This window comes from Pteropus vampyrus, unplaced genomic scaffold, assembly GCF_000151845.1.
Source record: "Pteropus vampyrus isolate Shadow unplaced genomic scaffold, Pvam_2.0 Scaffold220, whole genome shotgun sequence".
In the NCBI taxonomy this organism is placed as follows: Eukaryota; Metazoa; Chordata; class Mammalia; order Chiroptera; family Pteropodidae; genus Pteropus; species Pteropus vampyrus.
This window is the reverse complement of record NW_011889001.1, coordinates 1,476,449-1,492,099: the sequence shown is the minus strand read 5'-3', so window position 1 is coordinate 1,492,099 and position 15,651 is coordinate 1,476,449. Positions and strand designations below refer to the sequence as shown.

Below are 15,651 nucleotides of genomic sequence, written 5' to 3'. Positions count from 1 at the left end.
AAGTTTAATAACGTGTTGTCGACATAAGAAACATCCAGTTGCCAGGAAGCAAGATCTCAAATGCTTTGAAGAATAATAGTCTTCGCAGTTTCTTTTATGCACTTGAAATTGAGGGAACCTTAAGGAAAATTACATGAAAGTGGAAGAAAGCAAAGCTGGGATTGGATTATAGGACCATTAAGATTTTGTGCATTGTAAATTTCCCCTAATACATTGTGAATCTTTGATATTAAAGGTCAAGGAATGTTGAGGTTTGTTATTGGATGTTTATCTACAGCTACATTAAAGGTTTGCAAGGCATTGTTCTTACTACTCTGCACAAGATGAGTTTATCCTATCTCTTGTATACTAATGTAAACAAAAGGAAACATGTATAATTTTTTAAGTGTCATTATTTAGGATGTAAAGATCCAAAAAAGGAATAAGTACTATCTCTACAAAAGACTAGCGTAACGAATTATAGTTTAATAGAATACTTTAAAAAAATGATTTCTATATCTGCCTTTGCTCATTTAATTACTATTCATTACTGTTTTAAATGTCAACATAATACTGAATTATTTCATGCATCTTGCTCATTAGTAAGAAGAACATGAACTCTAATATAAGATAATCCTGGTTTCAAACCCTTGCTAATGACTACTTCTAATGGACATAATATTAAATTATATGACAATAATTCCTCAGACTAGTACCTGACACGTTATAGGTACTTGATAAATTCAAATTTCCTTTTATACTTTTCAAATGTTTGACACTGAATGCTATGTGCCCAACTAATTAAATCCTATTCACCCATCCAGTCTTACAGTCCATCTACCTATGAAGGTCCCTCCAGCTCATCTCTCTCTGGTAGAGTTAATGGAAAACAAAATTGAACACTTATTTTCTAATTGGTCTAACTTCCTGCTAGGAATTCTTTGAGAGCATGGGTATGTCTTAAAGTTATCTGTGTTCCCTTGACATTTTGCAGAATGCTGAGAATATCGGAGAAACTCAGTATGCATATGTTATTTAATTGATTTTTTCAGTGTGCTACTGCGCTCCCTCACCTTAAAACTTACCACCTAGTAAGTGTTATAGGAATAACTTAACAATTTTAATATCAGCCTAAGTAAAACATGTTTATAAAGGAAAATTTGTTGGAGAAAATCATACTGAGCATTGCATAGCTAAAAGGAATTGAGTGTGTGGGATTTATCAGTTTTGTTTCCCCTTCCATTAGAATAACTAGGATAAACTATGATTTGGTTCCCAACAATAAATTTGGTTTTATGAATTTCCTTGACAATATACCAGTTTAGCTATTTTCTATTTTTTATTTCTTCATCAATTTTCTAGGATACTGTAATTCATGCTTGTAAATTTGAATATGTCTTACAGGAGGATTTGTTGGTATTGAGGAAAACAGTGAAATCCTTTTTGGCTGTTTGCCAACAGTGCCTATCTAATGTTAATACTCCAGTGAAAGAACAGGTAAGAAATTATTAAAGAGTTCTCAATAAAAATAAAGCAAATTCATTGAAGAACATGTAAGAAGAGGAAGAACTTCTCACACATGCGTGTGAACACATCAGCCCACATGTCCAAACTTATCAGCATCACCCCCTCAAACAGCTGCTCCTTTACAATCCTGGGACCTACAAGTATGCACACTAGGGATGCAGTGAGCATAATGAGGAAGCTTGTGCAGACTCTGGCAGCAGAATTAGATTTGTTAGGGCAAGGAAGTAGGAATACAGATGGGTATATACCATTGGTCCACCAGACTCCTCATCCCTTGGGAAGGAGTGGAGCCCAAGACAATACCATTTCCTTGAAGTGATTTTGTAAACTACTTAATTATACTTTTCTTCTATTAGGACATACTTTTATATAAAACAGAATGAACCTTTTCTGTACTTTTTTTTATGATGTTGGACTAGAAAAAGAGTAATTAAAATATAAACTAGTACTTATCCTTCACTGTCTCTTACAAATAGGTTATCACAGGTCTTTACTGAGTTATCAGCATCTAATTTAAAATGGGAACAGAGATGGTCTTCCCTAAACCTTACTCTCTAACTCTTCTGAAGCTCCACCAGCACTGTCTAAAATTGCCTAGCTCTGGACATTTAAACCAAAAGTTCAGTGTTTCTGCAGCATCACTGTTTGGCAATATCCCAAACTATGGTCTTGGTAAAAAAAAAAAAAAAAATTACCCTGGGTTCCTTTTATGTTTCTCTTTTCAAGTGGCTTTCTAATATTTTTATGGATTTCATGGTTGTGTACTCAGAGCATGAATTGCTATGATTCTTGCTGGAGGTGGACAGCAAAGTATACAGTAGTCTCCAAATGCATGCCAAAGTTGTGATTTCCTATAGAAACCAATTTTTGGAGAAGGATGAGGGAATTGTTTTGAAATATCAGAGCCCTCTATTATCCAACAACAAAATCTTTTAGTTACAAAAAACTAATGACAGGTTTATTTCATACCATCCCTTAAATAGTACTAGCAGTGGAATAGTGAACATCCATCCTTTGACTAACGGGAGATTTGCCAGTTAGCTCTTATCTGTTCTGATATGAGTGCCTAGGAGTTAATTCAGCAGAAGCACAGAATGCCATAGAACCTCAGAGAATACATAGTTCAGACTTCTTGTTTATAGATTGTAAAAATCTGTAATTCTCAGACATAAAATAATTTCTCTAAGGCCACATAGCTAGTTAGTAGTGTCAGGGAGGAAAAGTCATCCTCTGCTCTTTAAGGTTCTTACGGCTGGTCTAATCAAATTGACATGGGACAGATTAGCAGAGAAAAAATAAAGTTTAATAACATGTTGTCGACATAAGAAACATCCAGTTGCCAGGAAGCAAGATCTCAAATGCTTTGAAGAATAATAGTCTTTGCAGTTTCTTTTATGCACTTGAAATTGAGGGAACCTTAAGGAAAATTACATGAAAGTGGAAGAAAGCAAAGCTGGGATTGGATTATAGGACCATTAAGATTTTGTGCATTGTAAATTTCCCCTAATACATTGTGAATCTTTGATATTAAAGGTCAAGGAATGTTGAGGTTTGTTATTGGATGTTTATCTACAGCTACATTAAAGGTTTGCAAGGCATTGTTCTTACTACTCTGCACAAGATGAGTTTATCCTATCTCTTGTATACTAATGTAAACAAAAGGAAACATGTATAATTTTTTAAGTGTCATTATTTAGGATGTAAAGATCCAAAAAAGGAATAAGTACTATCTCTACAAAAGACTAGCGTAACGAATTATAGTTTAATAGAATACTTTAAAAAAATGATTTCTATATCTGCCTTTGCTCATTTAATTACTATTCATTACTGTTTTAAATGTCAACATAATACTGAATTATTTCATGCATCTTGCTCATTAGTAAGAAGAACATGAACTCTAATATAAGATAATCCTGGTTTCAAACCCTTGCTAATGACTACTTCTAATGGACATAATATTAAATTATATGACAATAATTCCTCAGACTAGTACCTGACACGTTATAGGTACTTGATAAATTCAAATTTCCTTTTATACTTTTCAAATGTTTGACACTGAATGCTATGTGCCCAACTAATTAAATCCTATTCACCCATCCAGTCTTACAGTCCATCTACCTATGAAGGTCCCTCCAGCTCATCTCTCTCTGGTAGAGTTAATGGAAAACAAAATTGAACACTTATTTTCTAATTGGTCTAACTTCCTGCTAGGAATTCTTTGAGAGCATGGGTATGTCTTAAAGTTATCTGTGTTCCCTTGACATTTTGCAGAATGCTGAGAATATCGGAGAAACTCAGTATGCATATGTTATTTAATTGATTTTTTCAGTGTGCTACTGCGCTCCCTCACCTTAAAACTTACCACCTAGTAAGTGTTATAGGAATAACTTAACAATTTTAATATCAGCCTAAGTAAAACATGTTTATAAAGGAAAATTTGTTGGAGAAAATCATACTGAGCATTGCATAGCTAAAAGGAATTGAGTGTGTGGGATTTATCAGTTTTGTTTCCCCTTCCATTAGAATAACTAGGATAAACTATGATTTGGTTCCCAACAATAAATTTGGTTTTATGAATTTCCTTGACAATATACCAGTTTAGCTATTTTCTATTTTTTATTTCTTCATCAATTTTCTAGGATACTGTAATTCATGCTTGTAAATTTGAATATGTCTTACAGGAGGATTTGTTGGTATTGAGGAAAACAGTGAAATCCTTTTTGGCTGTTTGCCAACAGTGCCTATCTAATGTTAATACTCCAGTGAAAGAACAGGTAAGAAATTATTAAAGAGTTCTCAATAAAAATAAAGCAAATTCATTGAAGAACATGTAAGAAGAGGAAGAACTTCTCACACATGCGTGTGAACACATCAGCCCACATGTCCAAACTTATCAGCATCACCCCCTCAAACAGCTGCTCCTTTACAATCCTGGGACCTACAAGTATGCACACTAGGGATGCAGTGAGCATAATGAGGAAGCTTGTGCAGACTCTGGCAGCAGAATTAGATTTGTTAGGGCAAGGAAGTAGGAATACAGATGGGTATATACCATTGGTCCACCAGACTCCTCATCCCTTGGGAAGGAGTGGAGCCCAAGACAATACCATTTCCATGAAGTGATTTTGTAAACTACTTAATTATACTTTTCTTCTATTAGGACGTACTTTTATATAAAACAGAATGAACCTTTTCTGTATTTTTTTTTATGATGTTGGACTAGAAAAAGAGTAATTAAAATATAAACTAGTACTTATCCTTCACTGTCTCTTACAAATAGGTTATCACAGGTCTTTACTGAGTTATCAGCATCTAATTTAAAATGGGAACAGAGATGGTCTTCCCTAAACCTTACTCTCTAACTCTTCTGAAGCTCCACCAGCACTGTCTAAAATTGCCTAGCTCTGGACATTTAAACCAAAAGTTCAGTGTTTCTGCAGCATCACTGTTTGGCAATATCCCAAACTATGGCCTTGGTAAAAAAAAAAAAAAAAAAATTACCCTGGGTTCCTTTTATGTTTCTCTTTTCAAGTGGCTTTCTAATATTTTTATGGATTTCATGGTTGTGTACTCAGAGCATGAATTGCTATGATTCTTGCTGGAGGTGGACAGCAAAGTATACAGTAGTCTCCAAATGCATGCCAAAGTTGTGATTTCCTATAGAAACCAATTTTTGGAGAAGGATGAGGGAATTGTTTTGAAATATCAGAGCCCTCTATTATCCAACAACAAAATCTTTTAGTTACAAAAAACTAATGACAAGTTTATTTCATACCATCCCTTAAATAGGGCAAATTTGACAACAAAGCTATAATACTTTCTATTCAGGAAAATGCTTGGAAAGTTTTCTTAAGGGATTAAATTTGTTGGGAAGCTTTTAGATACTGGTTTTTATGTGGTCTTGAATTCAATTTTAAACCTACTGTTAGAGACTTTTTTTACATTAGATTTTTAAAAGAATTCAAAATAGCAGCTTACAGATTTACAGTACTCCATTGTAATTTATTGAATTTAGTTTATCTTAAGCTTTATGTTTATTAATTGATTAAACAGTATATGATTAATTTCTAACCTGTCATAATTTATTGCATCAATTTCATATTTCCACAGTTGAGTTTAACTCATTGTTTTTTAAATTTAAGTCAAAAATCTCTTAATCAGCTATTTTGACTTAATATAGCCAAGTAAAAGAGATAGATTATATGGGGGGGCGCGGTTGGATCTTAAGTGTCACTAGTGTTTTATAAAGTTTAGAAATGTTAAAATAAGTAATTGGAATCTAAATACTCAAAATTTTTATTATAGTACTATTATTAAATTATACTTTAGTATGTTTTCATTAATTTTGATTTGTGTTCATAGCTATATTTGTACAGTATTTTACTGATGAATTCCCTTTGCATTCCAGGCTTTCATGTTACTCTGTGATCTTTTGATGATTTTTAGCCACCAATTAATGACAGGTGGCAGGGAGGGCCTTCAGCCTTTGGTGTTTAATCCAGATACTGGACTTCAGTCTGAACTCCTCAGTTTTGTGATGGATCACGTTTTCATTGACCAAGACGAGGAGAACCAGAGCATGGGTATTTGTAGCTATCATCTTCTCAATATTGATCTGCGTTTACCAGCCTTAAAAGACATGAGAAAAAATTCAAATTCAATACTAAAAAATACCAGAATTTCTCTCAAAAAAAAAAAAAAGACTAATAATAATTCATTTTTGTAGTTCAAACCAAAAAGAATAAAAATGTACACAGTAAAGTTTCCTTCTTTTGCTATAATGAATAATTGTGTACATTTGTCGTTTCACACACGTGCAAAATGTATACATGGAATGGATGTTGTTTCTAATCAACCCATATCCAGGTCCACGGTTTTTCTGAAAGAAAGCATCTGAGTTCCTTTCTGTTCTTGGGTAGTCATAATATATTACTTAAATTAACAAAATATAACTTTAAGATATTAAGTGCTAAAAAAAGACCTCACCAATCAAAATTGTGCTGAGCCTACAGAATGATAACTTGGCAAAATTAAACTGAATATAAATCATTTTAAAGAAGTGTTATATAGAATTGTTATTTGTGAAGTAGATGATTTAAACTCTCTAAAATAAGATCTGTGTGGCATATCTGATCCACAGATCTATTTGATGCTATTATAATGTTATTTACTTAATATGTTAGAAAATACTAGACTGAAACAAAGTATCTTAATTTACAGTCCACATTAATCTCAGAAGATAAAATTTACCTGCTGCCTGTCTTGAGCAGAAAGATTTCCAGCTTCTCAAAACACTGATGCTTCACAGCAGGACCAATTAGTAGAAAGAGAAGAAGAGAAATTAAGGATTTTTTTTTTTTTTAATGTACCTATACATGTGGAGAAAGGAAGAAAGAACATTGTCCTCAAATAGGGACAGGCCAAGAAATGAAAAGATCACTACAGAGCCTAAAACAAGTGTAACTTTTATCATCTTTAGCCTTGTAAAGAAAGATTTCCTAGGATTGGAAATAGACAAGACAGTGGGGCCTGAGAATTAAAAAACTGAGGAAGAAACACTACTTATTTTGAAAGTATGTGATAGGTTTTCTAAAACAATGTATATGTATATAACATGGTTTGCAAAATATATTTTATTTCTCAGCTGTTATTGTAACCATGTTTAGAGCAAGCATTCAAAACTAACTCCCCCATATATTTTCATTACTCTTCATATATTTTTCTAAACGAAAACTTCCGCTTTGTCTTAAAAATTTCCAGAAATTTCTTTTCTGTAGAAATGTATTAGCATATAAGGAATATTGAAATAAGAAAAATCAACCATTTTAAGGTAAACAGACAGCAGTATTATTATGACAAAAATAGCAGAAAAAAATAATCTTTTTACATATGGTTTACTCATCTTACTCGATCTTTGCTATGACTACCTCCTAGAAGATAGGAACCTTAGTGCCCAGTATTTGATAAATGTGTGACTAAATACAGCACCCTAAAATACACAGTATAGCTAACATTTTTTATTCCATTTAAAACTGAATTGTACATTTTTGTGAAGTTATAATATAAGCTGGTTTTAATTATACAGATTTTCTACTTTGTTTTACATTGGATAAGGGGCCAAAGTTCATAACCCATTTATTTTCTGTGGTTAGAGGGTGATGAAGAAGATGAAGCTAATAAAATTGAGGCCTTACATAAAAGAAGAAATCTACTTGCTGCCTTCAGCAAACTTATCATTTATGATATTGTTGACATGCATGCAGCTGCAGACATCTTTAAACACTACATGAAGGTATAGTTTAGTTTTTTTATTTTCTTCTATTTGGCAGAGAAATTTGCAAGTAAACATAAAAATGACAAGCTAAAATTAACAGCTTTTACGTATATATTATTGATGGTTTTTGTAACATTTAAGAGTCTTTTATTTATAAATATAAGCTTTTTATCAATCTGTACCATTGTATCAATTCCACAAAGTAGGAGTTTCTCACATTTATATGAAAGAATGCTTTTTTATTTTCTCGAGGCCATGTACTCTCTAGATCAACATGGAAGAAAGCTAATCTCTCTTCCTTACGACATCTCTTCAGATATTTTATAAGTATATCAACTGTGTACCATACTGTCTGCCAGGCACTAAAGTTATAAAAGGTTTTTGTTTTTCCTGCTTTAATCCAGTCTAAAGCTATAAATAGTCAAGTAATTAAATAATTGCATTATGGTATAATAGAAGTATGTAGGGGTTCCCTGAAATATATAAGACCCGATACCCACTCTTAAAAAATATGAGGGTTAAGGAAAACTTTTTAGAAGTGACTTCTGAACTAGGTCTAAAACAATAAACATAAATTAGTCAAGCAAAAAATTAGTGGAAGGACTTATAGGTAGATTGAACTTCATGAACATCACAAGAGAATATGAATTGTTTGGAGGAAATGCAAGTAATTTCATATAGCAACACAGATTCCTTATGAGAACAAGTCCAAAGATAAGATTTAAAGAAAGTGACAGGTTAGACTTTATATACTATATGAGAAGTTTAGATTTTTTCCTGAAGGAAGTAAGGAGGTGTTGAAGTATTTTAACCCATTCTTCATATGATTTTGATAGATACTTACTTTCCTGGCTGCTCTTCTTTCCACAAGCTCCATTTTGCTCCTGACTCTCTAGAAAAGCAGTGCTCAGAAATCTTTATAATATACCCTGACAGACACAGATAAGAAGGAACACTATTTTTTTCCCTTATTCTCATATCAAAGACACTGTTTTATTTTACCCAGTTTCAGAATATTGAACCACTTATGTCTCTATCCATGTTTAGGTGTGGTCCAATTCTAGTTATAACATAGTAACTAATTTTTTGCTGACAACTGCAGTGTGAGATTTAGAAAAGATATGATTACTGTACTAAGAAGCTTATAGATTAATAGAGAAACTGAAATGTAAATATAATAAAATAATGAATAGCTGCCTGTTTTCTTTGTGCTATTTATATTTGAGACACTCTTCTGCGGGTTTTATATTATCTTTGTTGATTACAATAACCTTGAGAGGTAAAAAATATTACCATATACAGATAAAGAAATTAAGGCTCAGATAGGTCAAGTAACTTTCCAAAGTCACACAACTTTTAAAGTAGCAAAAATTTGGATTTCATTTTAGATTTCTTTAGCTCTAAGGCTTAGTTCTTTGTACTGGACCATAAAGCCTCAGCAAGATTATTATAGTGATAGATGTATAAATTACAAAGTAAGCACAGGATATAGAGAAAGACTTAAGTGAGAAGAACCAGAGAAGGTTTCCTAAACTAATGTCTAAACAGGGTTTGGATGGATAAATATGAGCTTACCATGGTTTTTCCTTGTCATTACTTAACAATACTACATTGGTTTCAAGAAGCGAGTCTTAGCCAAGGCTTTCATCATCTTTAGCAATTTTTGTACACCTCTGCTCATTATAGGCTTTTATCTTTTCGTGAGTATTCTAGTAGCTGTTTGCTACCCTTTGTTATAGATCATTGGCGATGTGGCTTTTTGCCCATCTTCTCTATGTGTTTATTACAGATATTTTTGAAGATTATAAAAATTCAGTTGGGTCAGCCCATCCACAATAGTTCCTCTACTGTAGTCATGGCCAGTCTTCACAACCAGTAAGCAAGAGGGTCTGTCCCTCTAGCTGAGATGCCAGTAGCAATCAAGACTCAACTACAGCAGGGGGGAACACACAACCCACACAAGGGACACGCATGCAGAGCACCTGGTTCATGTGACCGGGGAGACTGAGCCATGGGGCCCCACAGGACACCTACTCCATTAGGCCACTCTACTAAGACCAGGAGACACGGCAGCTCTACCTAATACATAGAAACAAACACAGGGAGGCAGCCAAAATGAGGAGACCAAGAAGCATGTCCCAAATGAAAAACAGAACAAAGCTCCAGGAGAAAAACTAAACAAAATGGAGATGAGCAATCTACCAGATGCCAAGTTCAAAACACTGGTTATAAGGATGTTCGGTGAACTCAGGGGAAGAGTAGATGAACTCAGTGAGAACTTTAACAAAGCGGCAGAAAACATAATGAAGACAGCAAATATAAAAAAGAACCAGTCAGAAATGAAGAGTACAATAACTGAATAGAAGACTACATCACAGGGAACTGACAGTAGATAAGATGAAACAGAGGATCAGATCAGCAATCTGGAAGATAAGGTAGCAGAAAACACCCAGTCAGAACAGCAGAAAGGACAAGGAATCCAAAAAAGTGAGGATAGTTTAAGGGGCCTCTGGGACGACATCAAGTGTACCAACATTCACATTATAGGAGTACCAGAAAGAGAAGAGAGAGCCGGGAATTGGAAGCCTTTCTGAAGAAATAACGATGGAAGACTTCTCTAACCTGGTGAAGGAAACAGGCATACAAGCCCAGGAACCACAGAGTCCCAAGCAAGATGAACCCAAAGAGGCCCACACCAAGACACATCATGATTAAAAAGCCAAAGGTTAAAGACAAGGAAAATCTTAAAAGCAGCAAGAGAAAAGCGGTTAATTACCTCCAAGGGAGCTCCCATAAGACTGCCAGCTGATTTCTCAACAGGAACTTTGCAGGCCAGAAGGGATTGGCCCGAAATAGTCAAAGTGATGAAAAGCAAGGCCCTACAGCCAAGATTACGCTACCCACCCGGTAAAGCTATTATTTAGAACTTCAGTGACAGATAAACGAGCTTCCCAGACCAGAAAATGAACCAGGGGTTCATCAACACCAAACTAGCATTACAAGAAATGTTAGAGGGACTTCTTGAAGAAGAAGAAGATTTAAAAAAATATGAATAATGTCTAACTACATCTCTCCCTCCTATTACTTTAAATGTAAATGGATTAAATGCTCCAATCAAAACACAGGGTGGCTGATTGGATAAGAAAACAAGACCCTTACATAAGTTGCCTACAAGAGACCCCCTTCAGATCAAAAAACACACATAGTAAAAGGATGGAAAAAGATATTTCATGAAAGTGAAAACAAAACAAGGAAAAAAGCTAGGGCAGCAACACTTGTACCTGCCAAAACGGACTTTAGAACAAAGGTCATAACAAGAGACAAAGAAAAACCCAGTAATCCTGCTTCTGGGTATTTATCCAAAGAAAACCAAAACCCTACTTTGAAGGGACTTGTGAATCCATATGTTCATTGCAGCATTGTTTACAATAGCCAAGACAGGGAGGCAACTGGGGTGTCCATCAACGGGGGAATGGATAAGGAAGAGGTGGTACACATACAGAATGGAATATACTGAATGATAAAAAAAAGAACAAAATCTCGCCATCTCCAACAACATAGACGGACCTAGAGGGTATTGTGCTGAGTGGAGCAAGTCAGACAGAGAAAGACAAATGCCATATGATTTCATTTACATGAAGAATCTCGAGAACAAAGTAAACTCAGATACAGAGAACATTTTGATGGTTATCAGATAGGAGGAGGTTAGTAGGGTGAGTCGAAACAGTGAAGGGATTCAGAAGTACAAACTAGTCACAAAATAGTAATGGATATATAAAGTACAGCATAAGAAATATAGTTAATAGTATTATAACTATGGTGTCAGATGGGTACTAGATTTAATAGGATGATCACTTTGTAAGTTATATAAATATCTAATCCCTGTGTCATTTATCTGAAACTAATATAATATTGTACACCAACTATAATTGAAAAATTAAAATATTATTTAAAAAATAAATTGGCAGCATAAACCACATGGAGAAAATAATTCAAGATATATTTTTATAGTCTGTTTGTACATTTGACTATACATCCATCTTTAATGGGACATGCTCTAAATGTTTAAATAAAAACTAAAAAGTTTATTTAAAAATTAGGTATTTCATTCACCTTTTATCACCTCTCAGAATTACCAATTTTTTTATTAGCTATTCATAATCTTAAATATCAAATATGTATTTCTGAGACTTTATACAAAAACTTTAAACTCTCGTTTAAGATGAAATTAAATACTTCACCTTTCTATGTTTTTCATCAACCCATTTTTTATCTAAAGAAGATTCAATAATTTTAAAGCTATGTTTTCTTTTCTCCACAGTATTACAATGACTATGGTGATATTATCAAGGAAACACTGAGTAAAACCAGGCAGATTGATAAAATTCAGTGCGCCAAGACCCTCATTCTCAGTTTACAACAGGTAAGAAATTTGAAAGGCAAGAGATGAGAAGTGGAATTAGTATATTGAGCAGTTCCTTGTGCTTAGTATGTGCTAGGTACCTTACCTCGTTTAAATTAGGTCATTATATCAGTATATTACTATGGATACTTTCTGGGATAAAAACACATGTTACATGGCCCTTTTTTGGAAGATACTTTATATTTTAAATAGATGAGATTCTAAGGTGGTCAACTCTTGGACCAGATGAAATGCCAAATAGGATATTTAAAATAATCATTAAAAAAAATACAGAAATGCATTTTTAAAGTATTTAATGAAGAATGGGCAGCAGTGATGTTCAGATAAGAAAATATGGCACATATATTGCATAAATAAGATTCCTAGCAAATGCCTAGTAAATTAATACAGATATTTCAGGGGGAGGGGTTATAGGTATGTGCGTATATATTGATTCTATTAGAAAGGTCTCATTTCAAATCAGGAAGGGATTGGGCCTGTTCATTAAATGATGATGGGTCAATTAACTATGTATTTGGAAAAAATAGCTATTTTTAGTACCCTACATAACATGTTTCCACCCAAAATATAAGTACAAGGTGGATTATATATAACTGTTAAAAATTAAAAGTTTATAAGAAAACAAAATAGGATATTTTTCTCTCCTTGAGTAGGGAAGTCCTTACTGAAGAAAGAAGCCACAAAATAAAAAATTGATGATATGTATAAACTTAAATAGATTAATCATCAATCAGCACTCTGAAAAAAGTTTAAAACCAATAATAAATTGAGGAAAGTATTTTTAATCATACTTAACAAATTGTACAGATCACTAAGAAAATAACCCATAGGAAAGTGAGCAAAAAAAGGATATGAAAGGCCACTTTTTAGAAGAAGAAATCTTAAAAACCAATAAACATGAAAAGAGGCATAGCTTCATCAATAATTCATGAAATATAAATTAAAACAAGGACATATTTATCACTGCCGAACAGAGTGGCATGAATTAAAATGATCGACAATACCAATGATTGAAAAAGATGTGAAAGAAAATGTCTCTTATGAAAGAAATTGGTTTTATCTCCTTAGAATGTAATTTTGTAGTATATTTCAAAATTTAAGGTATACTTTTTAAACCAGTATTTTGCTACAATTAATCTAATAGACACATGTAGGTGAGCACACAGTTATATATGTAAAAGGTGTTTTGTTGCAGCAGTTTCTGTAATATTGAAAATTTGAAAATAGTCTCGATGTTCATCAACAGAGGAATGGTTAAATAAGCCGATACTCTTAAGTACCTAAAAGATTTCTAAGACAAAATATTAAATGAAAAGTAAGCAGGTTTTAGGACAAAATATGTAGTACAATACCATTTATATAAAAATAAAAACTTCATGTATGAAATATATCAGTGTTTCTAAACTGCTCTAGAAAACTTCTGAACTTTAACATGATTACCTTTGGAGAGAAGAATAATATTTACTGGGAAAAAGAAAGGAGAACTTTTATTTGATATTTCTTGAATTTTATACAAAGAAATATATTCTTTGTGTCCATTTTAAATGTAAATTTTAAAGTTAAAGACTATTGTGTACAACTACCTATGAAAAACTTTTGAAGTCCAAGAATTGGTAAACAATTATTTGTTAAAAAATTTGAAAGTCTTTGGAAAAACTGTTTCTCGTCCTGGCACAGTAAGTAGTTCAGGCCAGGCCAAACTATTGCTGGGTAATAGTTTATCAAAATGGTTGATAACAAAATTATTAGATAACAAGAGCTGTTTCAATGGGACAGTGTGATTAGAGTGAATTGGGAGACTGGGAGGTGAGTAAGTGAAGAATACAAATGTAAGCAATACTTTTCAGGATCTTTGCCATAAAGAGAAAAATGAGTTGAAGGTGCTGGCAGAGAAGATGGAATTAAGAAGTTAGGATATACATCTAGCAGAGGGAATAGTTAATGATTCAGGAGAGAACAGTAAGCACAGGAGAAAAACTGCTGCATGTAGGTAAGAATGAGATCCACTACATAAAAAGTGTATGGCTTTATTTAAAAACCTGTAGTGTTCATCGGTCATAATAGGCAGGAAAGAAGATCTGTACAGATACAGTTGTTTCTAACTTTGGTGGTAGAATGATGATTGCTTTTATATTCTTTAGTACTCCAAAGTTTTGTTTTTGTTGTTATTTTGATAAAATATATGTAATGTATATATAATTTATAAAACCCCTTTACCCAGCTTAAGAACTTTTTTGTATGTTTTGTTATTGGGTGAGAAAAATCATAGTCGTATATATCCAGCTGGTATTTTGTATAATATTCTTGTCTAAGATGTTAATAAATGAAAAAATAAAGTTCTGAACCCTATATTTCATTGCCATTGCTGTGAAAATGAAAACAAAAAGAATGCATAGATGTTTATGGATACATAGTATATGTCCGTAAACTTTTTTTCCCAACCCAAAATGTATTTTTTTGTTGTTAAAAAAAATAAAATTTTGTTTGAATTTAATCACACAACTAACATGAAAATGTTCTCAAGAAACTAGTAGTAGATGACTTGGAGAAGGGAAACAGTGTGGCTACAATTAAATGCAAAGAGGGAAATAGATATTTCACCAAATGCCTATTAAATATTTTTAAGTTATATTACCTATTTTAACAATAAATAAAATAAATATTTCTTAGCTGTATTTTTTCCTCTCTATTTTTCTTTCTACCAGTTGTTTAATGAACTTGTTCAAGAGCAAGGTCCCAACCTAGATAGGACATCTGCCCATGTCAGTGGCATTAAAGAACTGGCACGTCGCTTTGCCCTTACATTTGGACTGGACCAAATCAAGACACGAGAAGCAGTTGCCACGCTTCACAAGTGAGTGAGCTAAATAAGCACTTTCTATTATACAGAATCTGGTTTACTAGATTCTGTATTTAACTAAAATAACTGTTATTTGACCCATTTTTAAAGGACAAATGCATTTTTAAGTTATAAGAACTTTAGAGATTGTCTGTAGTCATTCTCAACTAGGAGACCATTTTTACTTGAAAATAACTTAAACTGCGCATTTTTTTCATCTTATAAAGTATAGAAAGTAACGTTTAACAAAATATTCTTATCTGGTCTATCAGTGAAAAATAGTGGGAGACATGGATTTAAAACCACTTTCAGTGCTGATTTGGTCATTCTTATTTCATAACTAAAAATTGAGTGACAAAATTTTAAGTACCTTACAGAAACTCACAGAACTGCTTGGTACTATGACCAACTCTAATAACGAAATTTTCTGACAATATATATAATCTTTCCAGGGTATTCTCGTATCCCTAAAAGATACATACAGGAATTTAGCTTTGTGCCTGTTTAATTTTTAAATTATTTTTCACAACTCATAGTTTCTACTGTAAATAAAATTAAAGATTATTATGCAGATATGTCATACAATTAACATTACTTTACCATTTGAAT

At 33.0% G+C, this 15,651-nt stretch overlaps 1 protein-coding gene across 1 annotated transcript in view; it reads left to right on the top strand.

Moving 5' to 3' along the window:
- STAG1 (stromal antigen 1) overlaps window positions 1-15,651 on the top strand; it is a 335,236-nt gene that overhangs the window by 286,094 nt on the left and 33,491 nt on the right. The window contains exons 23-27 of the mRNA XM_023538374.1: window positions 1,384-1,476; window positions 5,915-6,089; window positions 7,659-7,798; window positions 12,102-12,203; window positions 14,909-15,058. Of these exons, the coding sequence (XP_023394142.1) occupies window positions 1,384-1,476; window positions 5,915-6,089; window positions 7,659-7,798; window positions 12,102-12,203; window positions 14,909-15,058 (660 nt within the window). The remainder of the gene's footprint in view (window positions 1-1,383; window positions 1,477-5,914; window positions 6,090-7,658; window positions 7,799-12,101; window positions 12,204-14,908; window positions 15,059-15,651) is intronic.